This window comes from Hyla sarda, chromosome 11, assembly GCF_029499605.1.
Source record: "Hyla sarda isolate aHylSar1 chromosome 11, aHylSar1.hap1, whole genome shotgun sequence".
In the NCBI taxonomy this organism is placed as follows: Eukaryota; Metazoa; Chordata; class Amphibia; order Anura; family Hylidae; genus Hyla; species Hyla sarda.
Window position 1 is genome coordinate 4492259 of NC_079199.1, and position 17005 is coordinate 4509263.

Sequence of the window (17005 nt, forward strand, 5' to 3'; positions counted from 1 at the left end):
AGTGCTGGGATGAGGACAGGTGATGATGATGATGAGGGGAGTAGTGCAGGGATGAGGACAGGTGATGATGATGATGAGGGGAGTAGTGCAGGGATGAGGACAGTTGATGATGATGAGGGGAGTAGTGCTGGGATGAGGACAGTTGATGATGATGATGAGGGGAGTAGTGTTGGGATGAGGACAGGTGATGATGATGAGGGGAGTAGTGCAGGGATGAGGACAGGTGATGATGATGAGGGGAGTAGTGCAGGGATGAGGACAGGTGATGATGATGATGAGGGGAGTAGTGCAGGGATGAGGACAGGTGATGATGGTGAGGGGAGTAGTGCAGGGATGAGGACAAGTGATGGTGAGGGGAGTAGTTCAGCGATGAGGACAGGTGATGATGATGAGGGGAGTAGTGCAGGGATGAGGACAGTTGATGATGATGATGAGGGGAGTAGTGCGGGGATGAGGACAGGTGAATGTCGGGGCATGTTGGGAGTTGTACTTTTGCAGCAGTTGGTGAGCCACAGTTTGCAGAACACATGTAGTTGGTCAGGGCATGTTGGGAGTTGTAGTGCACGCCTTTATATTCATATGTTATCTCAGTATAGGATCAGCGTTGTTCAGCTCATCCTCTTGTTCCATCATCTGTTTTTTGATTCAGATTTAGTTTTGAAGCAGAACTTTCCCTGGCTCTGCTCTCTTTCCCATCCCCTGTCCGGTTCTCGTTCACACTTAATGATGAAGTGATGGCTCCAGGTGATAAGCGGCGCCAGCACCCTGAGCCTTTCTTTCTGCAGTCGTCTGTTCAGCGTTCGGGCTGAGTGCGGCTTCTCAGCAGATGGCGGAGACAGAATCCAGCACTCCGTGTTCTACATCGGCGACGTCTGGGACCCCGCAATGAGCCAAATGGGATTGATTTACTCATCGGCGGCGGAAAGTTTGGGCAGAAGCAGATGTTGTTTATTAATAATGTCAGTCCGCAGCCGTGCACGCCGCGTTAATAATGCAGAATCTTCCTTACCTGCCCGACTCTGATTTATTCATCCACCGTTACTTTACTATTAGGGGAAACTTATCATTAGCTTTGTGCCAGGTTTATGGCGCATAAAAAGTTCTACATTTTGGTGCACGCCAAATCTGTTGTTAAAGTGGCAAAAGGAGAGAAAACTGGGTGGGGTTAGTTGGGAAGGGGTGGAGCCGGCAAGTTTCTAATAGGTTTATGTTCAACTCTTAATAAATCTCCATTCTGTTAGGAAAAAAAATAAAGCAAAGCAAAAACTTGGGGCAGTGCTTTCCTACAGCACACACAGAAGCTGCAGCAGCAAGGAGGACATTATAGAGCACTACTAAGTAGTGTAAAATGTAAGTCTAGCAAGGGCAAGGGTGCCAGTATTTCCGAACCAGCGTGCCTACAGCAGTTGCCCAGCATGCCCGGACAGGTGATTGTGATTGTGTTCGTACACACGACATGTAACTGTGACACTTGCAGAAAGTCCAAACCCCGCTGAATTATTGTCACAGATGGAAAACCACCAACACTAAGCACCTTTTCGATTTGCTGTATTAACATCTAACACTATTCAGTAGTGCTCTATAATGTCCTCCATGCTGCTTCTGTGTGTGCTATAGAGATATAGGTGAGCAGGATCCCCTCTATTTGCTTTTTTGTCACACACAACTTACATTTAAAGGGGTTTTCCAGGACTTTCACGTCGATGGTGGGATACCGACACCTAGTATTCAGGCTGTTCAACAGAGCCGCGGCCCCAGTATATACACAATGAACGGGCTTGAAGCAGTCGGCTGTGATCATGGTGTAACGGTGGTGCTGGGTTACCACAGCTCACTTCCCATTTACTACAGTGAGAGCTGAGCCACAAAAACCTGGGGGGCTCAACATCGGGTCCCCTCTTATACTGACCGTATGCCATCAGTGTAGTAAAAGTCCTGGAGTTAGCATTTCAAGTCAGCAGTTTAGAGGTGAGTCTGCTCCCTAGTGTTTCCACAGCACACACAGATGCAGCATAGAGGACATTATAGAGCACTACTGAGTAGTGTAAGATTTAAGTTCAGTACTGTGGAGGGGGAGATGTAATACTTTAAGATTGTGTAGTCTCTTTACTGTCTGCTTCTGTCTCGTTACGGTCACTACCCCCTCCTATAGCCCTCTTCCCCCACACCTATCTATAGCAGTGTAACCCATCCAGAGTGCCTCCAGCTGTTGCAAAAGTACAACTTTTTATGATGTGAGTTGTAGTTTGGCAACAGCTGAAGACACACTGGTTGGGAAATACTGCTCTGTAGACTTGTCTAAGTAGCTGTAACCTGACCCCTCAGTGAGCTGATAATCTGTCTTGCCTCTAAGACAGTGTTTCCCAACCAGGATACTTCCAGCTGTTTCAAAACTACAACTCCCAGCATGCCTGGAAACACTGCTCTAAGGACTGATTTTAAATGTTTTTCAGAGCGGTGATGAGTCTTTTTTTTTGGGGGGGGGGGGGGGGTTAAAAAAAAAACTGCATCAACACTACATTTAGTGTGAACTGACACCAACACACCTATGAGTCTCAGCAGTTTACACTTCTGGTTGCTGGAGTCTAGCCAGGTGATCTCCTTAGGTGAGTCACAGTGATGAGAAGCCACTCACTCTCTCTGCAAAGCCAGAGGAATCATGGGAAATGTAGGCAGTATTAGGAAATAATTTCTGTAATAAAGTGTTTTCCAAACAATGTGTCTTCAGCTGTTGCAAAACTACAACTCCCAACGTGCCCGGACAGCCAAAGGCTGTCCAGACACGCTGGGAGTTGTAGTTTGCAACAGCTGGAGGCACACTGTTTGAAAAACACTGCTGTACTTTCAATCGTGAAAATGTCCTCGATACCTGATCTAAAACCTATCACTCCGCTCCTGAGCTATGCAGTGCGTTCAGCAGCTGAGCGCACACATAGCCGGGATCCGCATTAACCCTTTAGATGCCGTGGCATCTAAAATTCCTGAGATTTACTGCCGGTTAGCTCAGGGATGCTGATCAGCATAATCGAGGTGTCCCGAGCAGGTGTGAGGACGGCTGGAGTTCCCTTACCTGCTCCGTGCATCTAATCTGCTCCGGCAGTAGCCGATAACATTGATCAATGCTGTACTATGGCATAACATTGATCAGTATGCAATCTGCAGATTGCATGTAATAGTCCCCTATGGGAACTAAAAAAGTGTGGGGGGGGGGCAATGTGTAAAAAAATTATAATAAATGCGAATTAACCCCTTCCCAATAAAAAATTGTAATCACCCCCCTTTTCAAAAAAGTTTAAATAAAAAAATAATATATATATATATTTATATAAAAAAAAATTTCTCTTATAAAAACTAAAATAAAAAAGTAAAGCCTTTTTCCCAATAAAGGAAAAAAAACTGTTACATGACTATCCGCGAGTATTTAAAAAAATCTGCGAGTATTTAAAAATTCTGCGAGTATTTAAAAAAAAAAAAAAAGGTATCGGGACATCCCTAGCTTTAATAGAATAAAGATGGCTGCAAACACCATGCCTGCCACGTCAGCTAAAACTGGTAAGCACAATGCATACACAAGAACTTCTACGTTATTCTGTAATAAAAGCCTAATGCTGCACTAATATATATATCTATTTATATATATATAGTAGAAAAGGGGCAGCACTCCTCTAATAAAGTGAAAAAAGTGTATTTATTTGCTCACATAGCAGCTTTATTGGAGGAATGCTGCGCCTTTTCTACTATTTATATCTCATGGGCTGTGATCGATGATCGAGTCCGGGGCGCTTGCACCTGCTGTGGACTTGGATAAGTGGTGCTGCATATAATATAAATATATATATATCTCGTGTGTGTGTATATATATATATATATATATATATATATATATATATATATATATATAATCTATCATAGCAATAATAAATTCCCGGAGTGCTTCTATAAATGTGAATAAGCCTCTTAGTGTTGATATGTGTATTAGAAATGTCTCTTTGTGTCTTGCAGGGGCTCTGGTTCCCAACAGGGGAGTTACGGCAAGTGGACATTGTCCAGTAGCGAAGATGAGTCCGAGGATCAGGGGACGTCTTTTAGATCTGAGGTGAAACCCAGCGCCAGCCCCCCTCCTCCTCCTCCTCCCCAGTATCCCGGCTCGGACGCCCGGAAGGAGTCTTACAAGAGGAAGTCAAATCCTCTGAAGTTTGAGGAGATCCCCGGTAAGGAGCCATCACCAGCCAAGAAGCCGAAAATAGACCGAGAGGATTCAGGTTGGTGTCTGTCCAGCAGTGAGGACGAGTCCAAACCGGAGAGGAGGGTGAAGTCAGAGAGAGCCGAGACGTCAACGAAAACGGAGGCGCCAAAGCTGAAGAAGGAAAGCGGACATAGCCCCGACACCCAGGACAAGTATAGGACCCCCAGCGACACTCAGGACCCCTGGGATGTTCTGCAGGCTGGCGAACCTTTCCGCTTTTATTTGACTAAAGTCACAGGGATCAAGCCCAAGTATAACACTGGAGCGCTCCACATCAAAGGTGAGTGAGCGCTCAGAATAACCTGCTAGGGGGGGTTACAGGTACAGCGTACCCCCCAAAATGTGCTCATTAGTTTTTCTTTGGGTCTAAGAATATATATTAGTATCAGGTTGTTGCACTTATATCATTGTTTCCCAACCAGGGTGCCTCTAGCTGTTGTAAAACTACAGCCAAAGGCTGTCTGGGCATGCTGGGAGTTGTAGTCTTGCAACAGCTGGAGGCACACTGGTTGGAAAACATCACCCTACATCTAGATGCACTATCCGGTAGCATGTGGACAGATGAAACTTCAGACTGCAGCAGCACGGAGTATTTCAGCACTCTCCCTTTGGCTCTAGGGCATGCTGAGCATCCTCTGCCAGGGCGAGTGCTGGAGGGCGTCCTCTGCAGGGGCCGGTGCTAGTGGGCGTCCTCTGCAGGGGCCGGTGCTAGTGGGCGTCCTCTGCGGGGGCCGGTGCTAGTGGGCGTCCTCTGCGGGGGCCGGTGCTAGTGGGCGTCCTCTGCGGGGGCCGGTGCTAGTGGGCGTCCTCTGCGGGGGCCGGTGCTAGTGGGCGTCCTCTGCAGGGGCCGGTGCTAGTGGGCGTCCTCTGCAGGGGCCTTTGCTAGTGGGCGTCCTCTGCGGGGCCCGGTGCTAGTGGGCGTCCTCTGCAGCGAGTGCTAGTGGGCGTCCTCTGCTGGGGCGAGTGCTGGTGGGCGTCCTCTGCTGGGGCGAGTGCTGGTGGACGTCCTCTGCCGGGGCGAGTGCTGGTGGGCGTCCTCCCCTGTGATGAGTGCTGGTGGGCGTCCTCCCCTGTGATGAGTGCTGGTGGGCGTCCTCCCCTGTGATGAGTGCTGGTGGGCGTCCTCCCCCGTGATGAGTTCTGGTGGGTGTCCTCCCCCGTGATGAGTTCTGGTGGGCGTCCTCCCCCGTGATGAGTTCTGGTGGGCGTCCTCCCCCGTGATGAGTTCTGGTGGGCGTCCTCCCCCGTGATGAGTTCTGGTGGGCTTCTTCCCCTGTGATGAGTTCTGGTGGGCGTCCTCCCCCGTGATGAGTTCTGGTGGGCGTCCTCCCCCGTGATGAGTTCTGGTGGGCGTCCTCCCCCGTGATGAGTGCTGGTGGGCGTCCTCTGCCGGGGCGAGTGCTGGTGGGCGTCCTCCCCCGTGATGAGTTCTGGTGGGCGCCCTCCCCCGTGACGAGTTCTGGTGGGCGTCCTCCCCCGTGATGAGTGCTGGTGGGCGTCCTCCCCTGTGATGAGTGCTGGTGGGCGTCCTCCCCCGTGATGAGTGCTCACTGTGTATATGTTAGCAGCTATATTCTGTACCCGCCATGCTGTTATAGTTTAGCTCTATGAATCCATGTATTGATCATTATGTATTTCTATATTGTCAGATATTCTGTCTCCTCTTTTTGGGACTCTGGTGTCTTCAGTTCAGGTACGTCCCCTTATAGTCGGCCTTATTGCACCATAAGGATTATATCTGCCCCAACCATGGCGGCATCGTCCGTATCACTGGAGCATTATATATATTTTATTATACAGACAGGAGCATTATATATATTTTATTATACAGACAGGAGCATTATATATATTTTATTATACAGACAGGAGCATTATATATATATATTATATTTTATTATACAGACAGGAGCATTATATATATATATATATATATATATTATATTTTATTATACAGACAGGAGCATTATATATATATATATATATATATATTATATTTTATTATACAGACAGGAGCATTATATATATATATATTATATTTTATTATACAGACAGGAGCATTATATATATTTTATTATACAGACAGGAGCATTATATATATATATTATATTTTATTATACAGACAGGAGCATTATATATAATATATTTTATTATACAGACAGGAGCATTATATATAATATATTTTATTATACAGAGAGGAGCATTATATATATATATATATTATATTTTATTATACAGAGAGGAGCATTATATATATATAATATATTTTATTATACAGACAGGAGCATTATATATATTTTATTATACAGACAGGAGCATTATATATATTTTATTATACAGACAGGAGCATTATATATATTTTATTATACAGACGGGAGCATTATATATATTTTATTATACAGACAGGAGCATTATATATATTTTATTATACAGACAGGAGCATTATATATATTTTATTATACAGACAGGAGCATTATATATATTTTATTATACAGACAGGAGCATTATATATATTTTATTATACAGACAGGAGCATTATATATATATATATATATATATATATATATTATATTTTATTATACAGACAGGAGCATTATATATAAAATATTTTATTATACAGAGAGGAGCATTATATATATATTATATTTTATTATACAGAGAGGAGCATTATATATATAATATATTTTATTATACAGACAGGAGCATTATATATATTTTATTATACAGACAGGAGCATTATATATATATAATATTTTATTATACAGAGAGGAGCATTATATATATTATATTTTATTATACAGACAGGAGCATTATATATATATATTATATTTTATTATACAGACAGGAGCATTATATATAATATATTTTATTATACAGACAGGAGCATTATATATATATATATATATATATTATATTTTATTATACAGACAGGAGCATTATATATATATATATATTATATTTTATTATACAGAGAGGAGCATTATATATATATATATTATATTTTATTATACAGACAGGAGCATTATATATAATATATTTTATTATACAGACAGGAGCATTATATATATATATATTATATTTTATTATACAGACAGGAGCATTATATATAAATATATAATATATTTTATTATACAGACAGGAACATTATATATTAGGGGTGTAAGAAAAAATCTATTCACTCGATTATCGCGATTTTTCATTTGGCGATACTGTATCGATTCAAAATATTTTTGAATCGATCTTTTTAGGGATGTGGAATTCGTATCTCCCGACGCCCGGGACATGCAGTTCTGGGCAGGTGAATTTTTCCATCTCATGCTAGCAGGGCTGGACCTGACAAGCGCAGCGGCGCTCTGGGTGTATTGAGGGGGGCTCCCGACTCGTGCCCGCTCCGTACTCTGCAGCCCCCGGCTGATTTCAGTAGCCGGGGGCTGCCGCTAATAGCCACCATGCGGCGATCGCCGCGGCTGGCTATTGACCCTTTAGATCGCCGCTGTCAAAGCAGAACTGTGAACTCTCCCTGGTGGGCTAGTAGGGTGGATAGCCCCCCCCCCCCCAGCACGGTTGCGGGTGGGCGATCCACTGTGGAGCTTACCTCTGCTTCCTCCTGTCCCGGCTCTGTCATTGATAGATCCTGGCTGGACCAGGCTCTATCAATGGAGCGCAGAGCAATTTAGTTCAATAGAATCTATTCATCTGTCTGAGGAATCTAATGATTCCTCCTAAAAGTCTAATAAAGTGTATAAAAAAAAAAAGTTTTAATAAAAGTTTAAAAGACACACATTAACCCCTTCCATATTAAAAGTTCAAATCACCCCCTATTCCTATATAAAAACATGTAGACATAATAAAAGTAAACATTTCATATCACTGCGCGAGTAAAAATTGCAATATATCATTTTTGAGACAGAATCAAGATATATCGTATGGTCATACGTGTATCGCCAGATTCTTGTCAATTCACACCCCTAATATAAATAATATATTTTATTATACAGACAGGAGCATTATATATTATATTATACAGACGGGAGCATTATATATAATTTATTATACAGACAGAAGCATTATATATATTTTTATTATACAGACAGGACATTATATATAAGGGATCGACCGATTATCGGTATGGCCGATATTATCGGCCGATAATCACGATTTTGGGCATTATCGGTATCGGCAATTATCTTGCCGATAAGCCGATAATGCCCCGCACCGCCCCCACCGCACCGCGACCGCCACCCCCTCGACCCGCTGCACCGCACCTCCGACCCACCGCACCGCGTCACACCCCCACCGTGATGCTAGGCGGTATACCGGTATGGATTTTTTCCCATACCGCTATACCGGTCGGGCCCCTCCCCCACCCTCCGAGTGAATAAAAAAATTAAACTTACCCGTAATAGGGGTGGTCCAGGCCATCCTTCCTTCATGTAGTGTCCGGGGGCGTTCCGGGTGGAGGGTGGTCGGGTCCGGGCTGTCCTTCTTCTCCGGCGGGCCTCTTCTCCACTCCGGGCAGGCTCCGGCCTAGTACGCTGCATAGACGCCGCTACGCCGTGACGTCAGGTGTGTCGCTGCGCACGGGCGTCACTGCGCAGCGACGTCTATGCAGCGTACTTGGCCGGAGCCTGCCCGGAGTGGAGAAGAGCCCCGCCGGAGAAGGACAGCCCGGACCGGACCACCCTCCACCCGGAATGCCCCCGGACACTACAGGAATGATGGATGGATGGCCGGAGCACCCTGGCAGGTAGGGGAGAGAAGCGGGTGGTGGCGGCGGCGGTCTATGGCCCCGCAAAAGCCACTGCAGATCATTGATTTAAAGCGCCCACTTTAAATCAATGATCTGCAGCGGTGTCGCAGGGGGTTAAATAGCCGATAACTTATACCGGAATATCGGTATAAATTATCGGCTATCGGCCCTAACCTGCACAGATTATCGGTATCGGCCCTAAAAAAACGATATCGGTCGATCCCTAATATATATATTATATTATACTGACAGGAGGAGGATCTCTACCATTATGTGTGAATTGTCACCATTAGATACATCCTATAGATTTCAATCATCCTGTTCACACAGAATCGTTGATGACGTCTTCTTCCTAGTTATTGTGTTATTGTGTCCTTTATTATAAGTATTACCTGTAAGTGACTATAATGTCAGTCATATACACATTGTCGCTGTCTTAACGTTTATTCTACATTTGTTTTTGTATTTTGCCAGTTTAACTACTGCATAGACGTGGCCTGGCTGGTGAAGCAGTACCCGCAGGAGTTTCGGTGAGTCCATTTTGTTATAACCTAAGAACCTTTTAAACATGGCTGATCATAGATAATCTATAAGACAACAAGAGAACGTAACATCCAATCAGTAGCTTTTCCAGGATTTTTTACCTTGGATAAAGTTGTAACAAAGGTCTGTATGGTAACGGAGAGTTTCTATTCCAGACAGCAAGCAGAGGGAATTTGTCATATTCCATTCTCGCCCTTCTCTGTTGTGTTGTAGGGATAAACCATTATTGATCGTTCATGGGGAGAAGCAGGAATCCAAAGCTCGACTACATGAAGATGCTCATCCCTATGAGAACGTCCGGCTCTGCCAGGTACTCACATCCTATCTGTTATTCTTTAATTCTACATAAAAAATTCTCAAATGTCTAATCATCAAAGCTCTCAGTGCAGGCAGTAAGAGGGGGGAGACAGGTGTCAGTGCAGGCAGGGAGAAGGGGAGGAGACAGGTGTCATTGCAGGCAGTAAGGTGGGGAGGAGACAGGTGTCAGTGCGGGCAGTGAAGAGGAGAGGAGACATGTGTCAGTGCAGGAAGCAGGGGAGGAGACGGGTGTCAGTGCAGGCAGGGGAGGAGACGGATGTCAGTGCAGGCAGGGGAGGAGACGGGTGTCAGTGCAGGCAGGGGAGGAGACGGGTGTCAGTGCAGGCAGGGGAGGAGACGGATGTCAGTGCAGGCAGGGGAGGAGACGGGTGTCAGTGCAGGCAGGGGAGGAGACGGATGTCAGTGCAGGCAGGGGAGGAGACGGGTGTCAGTGCAGGCAGGGAGGAGACGGGTGTCAGTGCAGGCAGGGAGGAGACGGGTGTCAGTGCAGGCAGGGGAGGAGACGGGTGTCAGTGCAGGCAGGGAGGAGACGGGTGTCAGTGCAGGCAGGGGAGGAGACGGGTGTCAGTGCAGGCAGGGAGGAGACGGGTGTCAGTGCAGGCAGGGAGGAGACGGGTGTCAGTGCAGGCAGGGAGGAGACGGGTGTCAGTGCAGGCAGGGAGGAGACGGGTGTCAGTGCAGGCAGGGAGGAGACGGGTGTCAGTGCAGGCAGGGAGGAGACGGGTGTCAGTGCAGGCAGGGAGGAGACGGGTGTCAGTGCAGGCAGGGAGGAGACGGGTGTCAGTGCAGGCAGGGGAGGAGACGGGTGTCAGTGCAGGCAGGGGAGGAGACGGGTGTCAGTGCAGGCAGGGAGGAGACGGGTGTCAGTGCAGGCAGGGAGGAGACGGGTGTCAGTGCAGGCAGGGAGGAGACGGGTGTCAGTGCAGGCAGGGAGGAGACGGGTGTCAGTGCAGGCAGGGAGGAGGGCAGGAGATAGATGTAATTGCAGGAGGGAGGGGAAGAAACAGCTGTCAGTGCAGGCAGGGAGGAGGGCAGGAGATAGATGTAATTGCAGGAGGGAGGGGAAGAAACAGCTGTCAGTGCATGCAGTGAGGAGGGGAGGAGACAGGTGTCAGAGCATGCAGTGAGGAGGGGAGGAGACAGGTGTCAGAGCAGGCAGTGAGGAGGGGAGGAGACAGGTGTCAGTGCAGGGAGGAGGGGAGGAGACAGGTGTCAGAGCATGCAGTGAGGAGGGGAGGAGACAGGTGTCAGAGCATGCAGTGAGGAGGGGAGGAGACAGGTGTCAGAGCAGGCAGTGAGGAGGGGAGGTGACAGGTGTCAGTGCAGGGAGGAGGGGAGGTGACAGGTGTCAGTGCAGAGAGGAGGGGAGGTGACAGGTGTCAGTGCAGAGAGGAGGGGAGGTGACAGGTGTCAGTGCAGAGAGGAGGGGAGGTGACAGGGCTCAGTGCAGGCATGTTCCTGTAACGTGTCAAAAGTTTTTGAAAGTGACAGTGACACTTTCCACTATTTGCTGTATCACTTACAGTGTAATAGTCCATCATTTTCACCAGTTCTGTCCTGTTAGAGGACACAAACCGCATACAAGCTGATTATAATTAGATTATGAAATCAAGAAGCTTTCCCCTAATACATAAAAGATCCCTGATAATATCCCTGGATCGGGCTCTTAACTCCTTTTTACATCAATAGGATCTGTTTGAGTTATGTCACATTTGAGCACTAGAGGGCGTCACACTGTCACTAATGCCGAATATGGGAACTACAGATCAAGCTGCTTCTGCTTCACAACCGGGGACCTCTTTATTTTCTTTCTTCTGCCCTAAGTTTACTAACAAGTCATTTGTTGTCCCATAGGCTCGGCTGGATCAGGCGTTCGGCACTCACCATACGTAAGTGGAATTATGATCTTTACATATAACTTTATATAATACTTCTGTAATGACAAAGGCTGCCAGGGCATGCTGGGAATTGCAGTTTTGCAACAGCTGCAGAACAATGGGTTGTTTGGCATAGATATACCATGTATTCAGAAAGTGCCCCCCCCCCCCCTGGTCACTATATACAATGTATCCAGAAAGTCTTCACCCCCGGTCGCTATATACCATGTATCCAGAAAGTCTTCACCCCCGGTCACTATATACCATGTATCCAGAAAGTCTTCACCCCCGGTCACTATATACAATGTATCCAGAAAGTCTTCACCCCCCCGGTCACTATATACAATGTATCCAGAAAGTCTTCACCCCCGGTCACTATATACAATGTATCCAGAAAGTCTTCACCCCCAGTCACTATATACAATGTATCCAGAAAGTCTTCACCCCCCGGTCACTATATACAATGTATTCAGAAAGTCTTCACCCCCGGTCACTATATACAATGTATCCAGAAAGTCTTCACCCCCCCGGTCACTATATACAATGTATCCAGAAAGTCTTCACCCCCGGTCACTATATACAATGTATACAGAAAGTCTTCACCCCCGATCACTATATACAATGTATACAGAAAGTCTTCACCCCCGGTCACTATATACAATGTATCCAGAAAGTCTTCACCCCCGGTCACTATATACAATGTATCCAGAAAGTCTTCAGCCCCGGTCACTATATACAATGTATCCAGAAAGTCTTCCCCCCCCCCCCGGTCACTATATACAATGTATACAGAAAGTCTTCACCCCCAGTCACTATATACAATGTATACAGAAAGTCTTCTCACACACACCCTTTCCTCTTTCCTCCTCATAGTATCTGCTCTGATATACATTGTCAGCTGTGAGACCTTATATAGACCTGGCTGTATCTGAGCTCTACAGGCAGTTCTTTCCCCTCTCATAGTGTTTGTTCTGATATACATTGTCAGCTGTGAGACCTTATATAGACAGGGCTGTGTCTGAGCTCTACAGGCAGTTCTTTCTTCCTCATAGTATTTGCTCTGATATACATTGTCAGCTGTGAGACCTTATATAGACCGGGCTGTGTCTTAGAGGAACACTGGTTGGGGAACCCTGATCTAGAAAATCACAGGATGCAGAACTCACTCTGTAATAGTAATTGGATATAGTTATCACGGCATGCTGGGAGTTGTAGTTTTCCAGCAGCTATAGAGCCACATGCTTGAGAGTGCAGCTGTAGGGTCTCGCCCTTGAGATCTCTTCAGATTTTGGCGTTCCCTGTGTGACTGGAGGCCGCGCACATTCTCCCTGGTGATGGGAACGCTCTGTGTTCCCTTCATTTCAGTCTCCAGTAGCAGTTTCCAAGCAACAGACGAGGAAGAGAGGAACTTCCTGGCGGTGTGCACCACTCGCTCCCATCTCGCCATGTACTATTAGTTACTAAATGCTCGCTGTGCCTCTCGCTGAGATCCGTTTTGCGGTGGCACATGGCTGCCGGGATATAGGATATACATGAGGACAATGGTCGGCTGACACTTCAATGGTCGTCATGGGTTACGGTTCTTCAGGTTTTTCTGGCGGTGTCTAAATGAAGATGAATTATCGTATAATAAATAATCTAATTATTCACCGTTCCAGCCTTTTTCTTGTACCCGCCATAGGCCACATAAACGAGCAGTATATGGCGCCATTGTTGTTTCCTGGCTGATCACCATTCTAATGACGCGGATCTGCAGCTTTAAAGGGGTGCGCCGCCCCTAGACATCTTATCCTCTATGGGCCGTCACACCCCCTCCCATAGACTTCCATTGAGGGGGCGTGGCCGTGACGTCAGGAGCCTTCGCCCCGCATCGCCAGTCATCCGGCTTGGAGCGAAGTTTTCTCCGTGCACCGGATGTCTGGGGTGCCACAGCCTAGATCACAGGAGTCCCCAGTGGTAGGACCCCCACAATCTTATCCCCTATCCCAGTGGTCTCCAACCTGCGGACCTCCAGATGTTGCAAAATTACAACTCCCAGCATGCCTGGACAGCCGTTGGCTGTCCGGGCATGCTGGGAGTTGTAGTTTTGCAACATCTGGAGGTCCGCTGGCTGAAGACCACTGCCCTATCCTATGGATAAGATGTCTAGGGGCGGAGTACCCCTTTACTATATAAGGGATAATACAGCAGAGCTGAGAGTTTGCTACATGTATCTCACAGTTCAGGGGTTGTTACAATTGTATCTCACAGTTCAGGATTTGTTACAGTTGTACCTCACAGTTCAGGGTTTGTTACAGTTGTATCTCACAGTTCAGGATTTGTTACAGTTGTATCTCACAGTTCAGGGTTTGTTACAGTTGTATCTCACAGTTCAGGGGTTGTTACAGTTGTATCTCACAGTTCAGGGTTTGTTACAGTTGTATCTCACAGTTCAGGGTTTGTTACAGTTGTATCTCACAGTTCAGGGTTTGTTACAGTTGTATCTCACAGTTCAGGGTTTGTTACAGTTGTATCTCACAGTTCAGGGTTTGTTACAGTTGTATCTCACAGTTCAGGGTTTGTTACAGTTGTATCTCACAGTTCAGGGGTTGTTACAGTTGTATCTCACAGTTCAGGGTTTGTTACAGTTGTATCTCACAGTTCAGGGTTTGTTACAGTTGTATCTCACAGTTCAGGGTTTGTTACAGTTGTATCTCACAGTTCAGGGTTTGTTACAGTTACATGTCACAGTTCAGGGTTTGTTACAATTGTATCTCACAGTTCAGGGTTTGTTACAATTGTATCTCACAGTTCAGGGTTTGTTACAGTTGTATCTCACAGTTCAGGGTTTGTTACAGTTGTATCTCACAGTTCAGGGTTTGTTACAATTGTATCTCACAGTTCAGGGTTTGTTACAGTTGTATCTCACAGTTCAGGGGTTGTTACAATTGTATCTCACAGTTCAGGGGTTGTTACAATTGTATCTCACAGTTCAGGGTTTGTTACAATTGTATCTCACAGTTCAGGATTTGTTACAGTTACATCTCACAGTTCAGGGGTTGTTACAGTTGTATATCACAGTTCAGGGTTTGTTACAATTGTATCTCACAGTTCAGGATTTGTTACAGTTACATCTCACAGTTCAGGGGTTGTTACAATTGTATCTCACAGTTCAGGGGTTGTTGCAGTTACATCTCACAGTTCAGGGTTTGTTACAGTTACATCTCACAGTTCAGGGTTTGTTACAATTGTATCTCACAGTTCAGAGTTTGTTACAATTGTATCTCACAGTTCAGGGGTTGTTACAATTGTATCTCACAGTTCAGAGTTTGTTACAATTGTATCTCACAGTTCAGGATTTGTTACATCTCACAGTTCAGGGTTTGTTACAGTTGTATCTCACAGTTCAGGGTTTGTTACAGTTACATCTCACAGTTCAGGGGTTGTTACAATTGTATCTCACAGTTCATGGTTGTTACAATTGTATCTCACAGTTCAGGGGTTGTTACAATTGTATCCTGTCTACACAACCTTCTGGGAGCTTAATAAAAAGGAAGCACAAATCTCTCTGCTGTCCTGATGGTTTGATACTTTGTATCGGTGTAGAGATGTATCTGTATGGACTATTTCACATTGTGTAGAATAGATACAATTGTAACAGACCCTCAGCACTGCAGTCACTCCTCCTTACTACCCTTGGAGCGCTGGTCTTGCTGCATTCAGCATCAGTTTATAGTATAAAGTATAAAGTGCAGAAATGCTGCTTATTCAGTTTCCTAGATGCAACCACAACCTCTGCACTCCATATAGCAGTGTTCCCCAACTTGGGACTCTCCAGCTGTTGCATAACTACAACTCTCATCATGCCCAGGCCTTCAGTGCATCCCATCATTGCATGTTATTCCCCTACCTCTGTCTTTCCAACCATTGCAAAACTACAACTCCCATCATGATAGAAGTCGTAGTTTTGCAACACTTGGAGAGCTGCAGGATGGGGATCACTGCTGTAACGATAACGCGGATCTCAGCTGGAGTGGCTCTTGCGGCGCAGTGTAATGTTCTTTTCTATTTCAGTGCAGGCTCCACGGGTCTAATAATTCCATATATTGTTCTCCGATATGTTCAGAGTGTTCTCCCGCCACCTCCGCGTCATACTCAAGGAATAGAAGTGCATGTGGAGAGAGCTCTGTACATCTATCGGGAGGGGGCTCTGTACATCTGCGGGCGGGTGGGGGGCTCTGTACATCTATCGGGAGGGGGCTCTGTACATCTATCGGGAGGGGGCTCTGTACATCTGCGGGCGGGTGGGGGGCTCTGTACATGTACGGGGTGGGGGGGGGGCTCTGTACCTCTGCGGGGAGGGGGGGGGCCGTACCTCTGCCAGCGGTGGGGAGCTCTGTACCTCTACTGGGGGGGGTGGGGAGCTCTGTACCTCTACCGGAGGGGGGGGCTCTGTATCTCTGTGGGGGTGGGGGGCTCTGTATCTCTGTGGGGGTGGGGGGCTCTGTATCTCTGTGGGGGTGGGGGGCTCTGTATCTCTGTGGGGGTGGGGGGCTCTGTACCTCTTAGGGGGTGGGGGGCTCTGTACCTCTTAGAGGGTGGGGGGCTCTGTACCTCGTGGGCTCTGTACCTCGGGAGCTCTGTACCTCTTAAGGGGTGGGGTGCTCTGTTCCTCTTAGGGGGTGTGGGGCTCTGTACCTCGGGGGCTCTGTACCTCTTAGGGGGTGTGGGGCTCTGTACCTCGGGGGCTCTGTACCTCCGGGGCTCTGTACCTCTTAGGGGGTGTGGGGCTCTGTACCTCGGGGGCTCTGTACCTCTTAGGGGGTGTGGGGCTCTGTACCTCGGGGGCTCTGTACCTCTTAGGGGGTGTGGGGCTCTGTACCTCGGGGGCCCTGTACCTCTTAGTGGGTGGGGGGCTCTGTACCTCGGGGGCCCTGTACCTCTGCGGGGGGGCTCTGTACCTCTTAGCGGGTGGCGGGCTCTGTACCTCGGGGGCTCTGTTCCTCTTAGGGGGTGGCGGGCTCTGTTCCTCTTAGGGGGTGGCGGGCGCTGTACCTCTGCGGGGGGGCTCTGTACCTCTTAGCAGGTGGCGTGCTCTGTACCTCGGGGGCTCTGTTCCTCTTAGGGGGTGGCGGGCTCTGTTCCTCTTATGGGGTGGCGGGCTCTGTACCTCTGCGGGGGGGCTCTGTACCTCTTAGCAGGTGGCGTGCTCTGTACCTCGGGGGCTCTGTTCCTCTTAGGGGGTGGCGGGCTCTGTTCCTCTTATGGGGTGGCGGGCTCTGTACCTCTGCGGGG

General features: G+C 47.2%; 1 protein-coding gene across 3 annotated transcripts in view; it reads left to right on the forward strand.

Moving 5' to 3' along the window:
* TDP1 (tyrosyl-DNA phosphodiesterase 1) overlaps nucleotides 1–17005 on the forward strand; it is a 55188-nt gene that overhangs the window by 2743 nt on the left and 35440 nt on the right. For all 3 annotated transcript variants that reach the window (XM_056546135.1, XM_056546137.1, XM_056546138.1), the window contains exons 2-6: nucleotides 4003–4526; nucleotides 5896–5939; nucleotides 9468–9523; nucleotides 9750–9846; nucleotides 11709–11743. In XM_056546135.1, the coding sequence (XP_056402110.1) occupies nucleotides 4003–4526; nucleotides 5896–5939; nucleotides 9468–9523; nucleotides 9750–9846; nucleotides 11709–11743 (756 nt within the window). The remainder of the gene's footprint in view (nucleotides 1–4002; nucleotides 4527–5895; nucleotides 5940–9467; nucleotides 9524–9749; nucleotides 9847–11708; nucleotides 11744–17005) is intronic.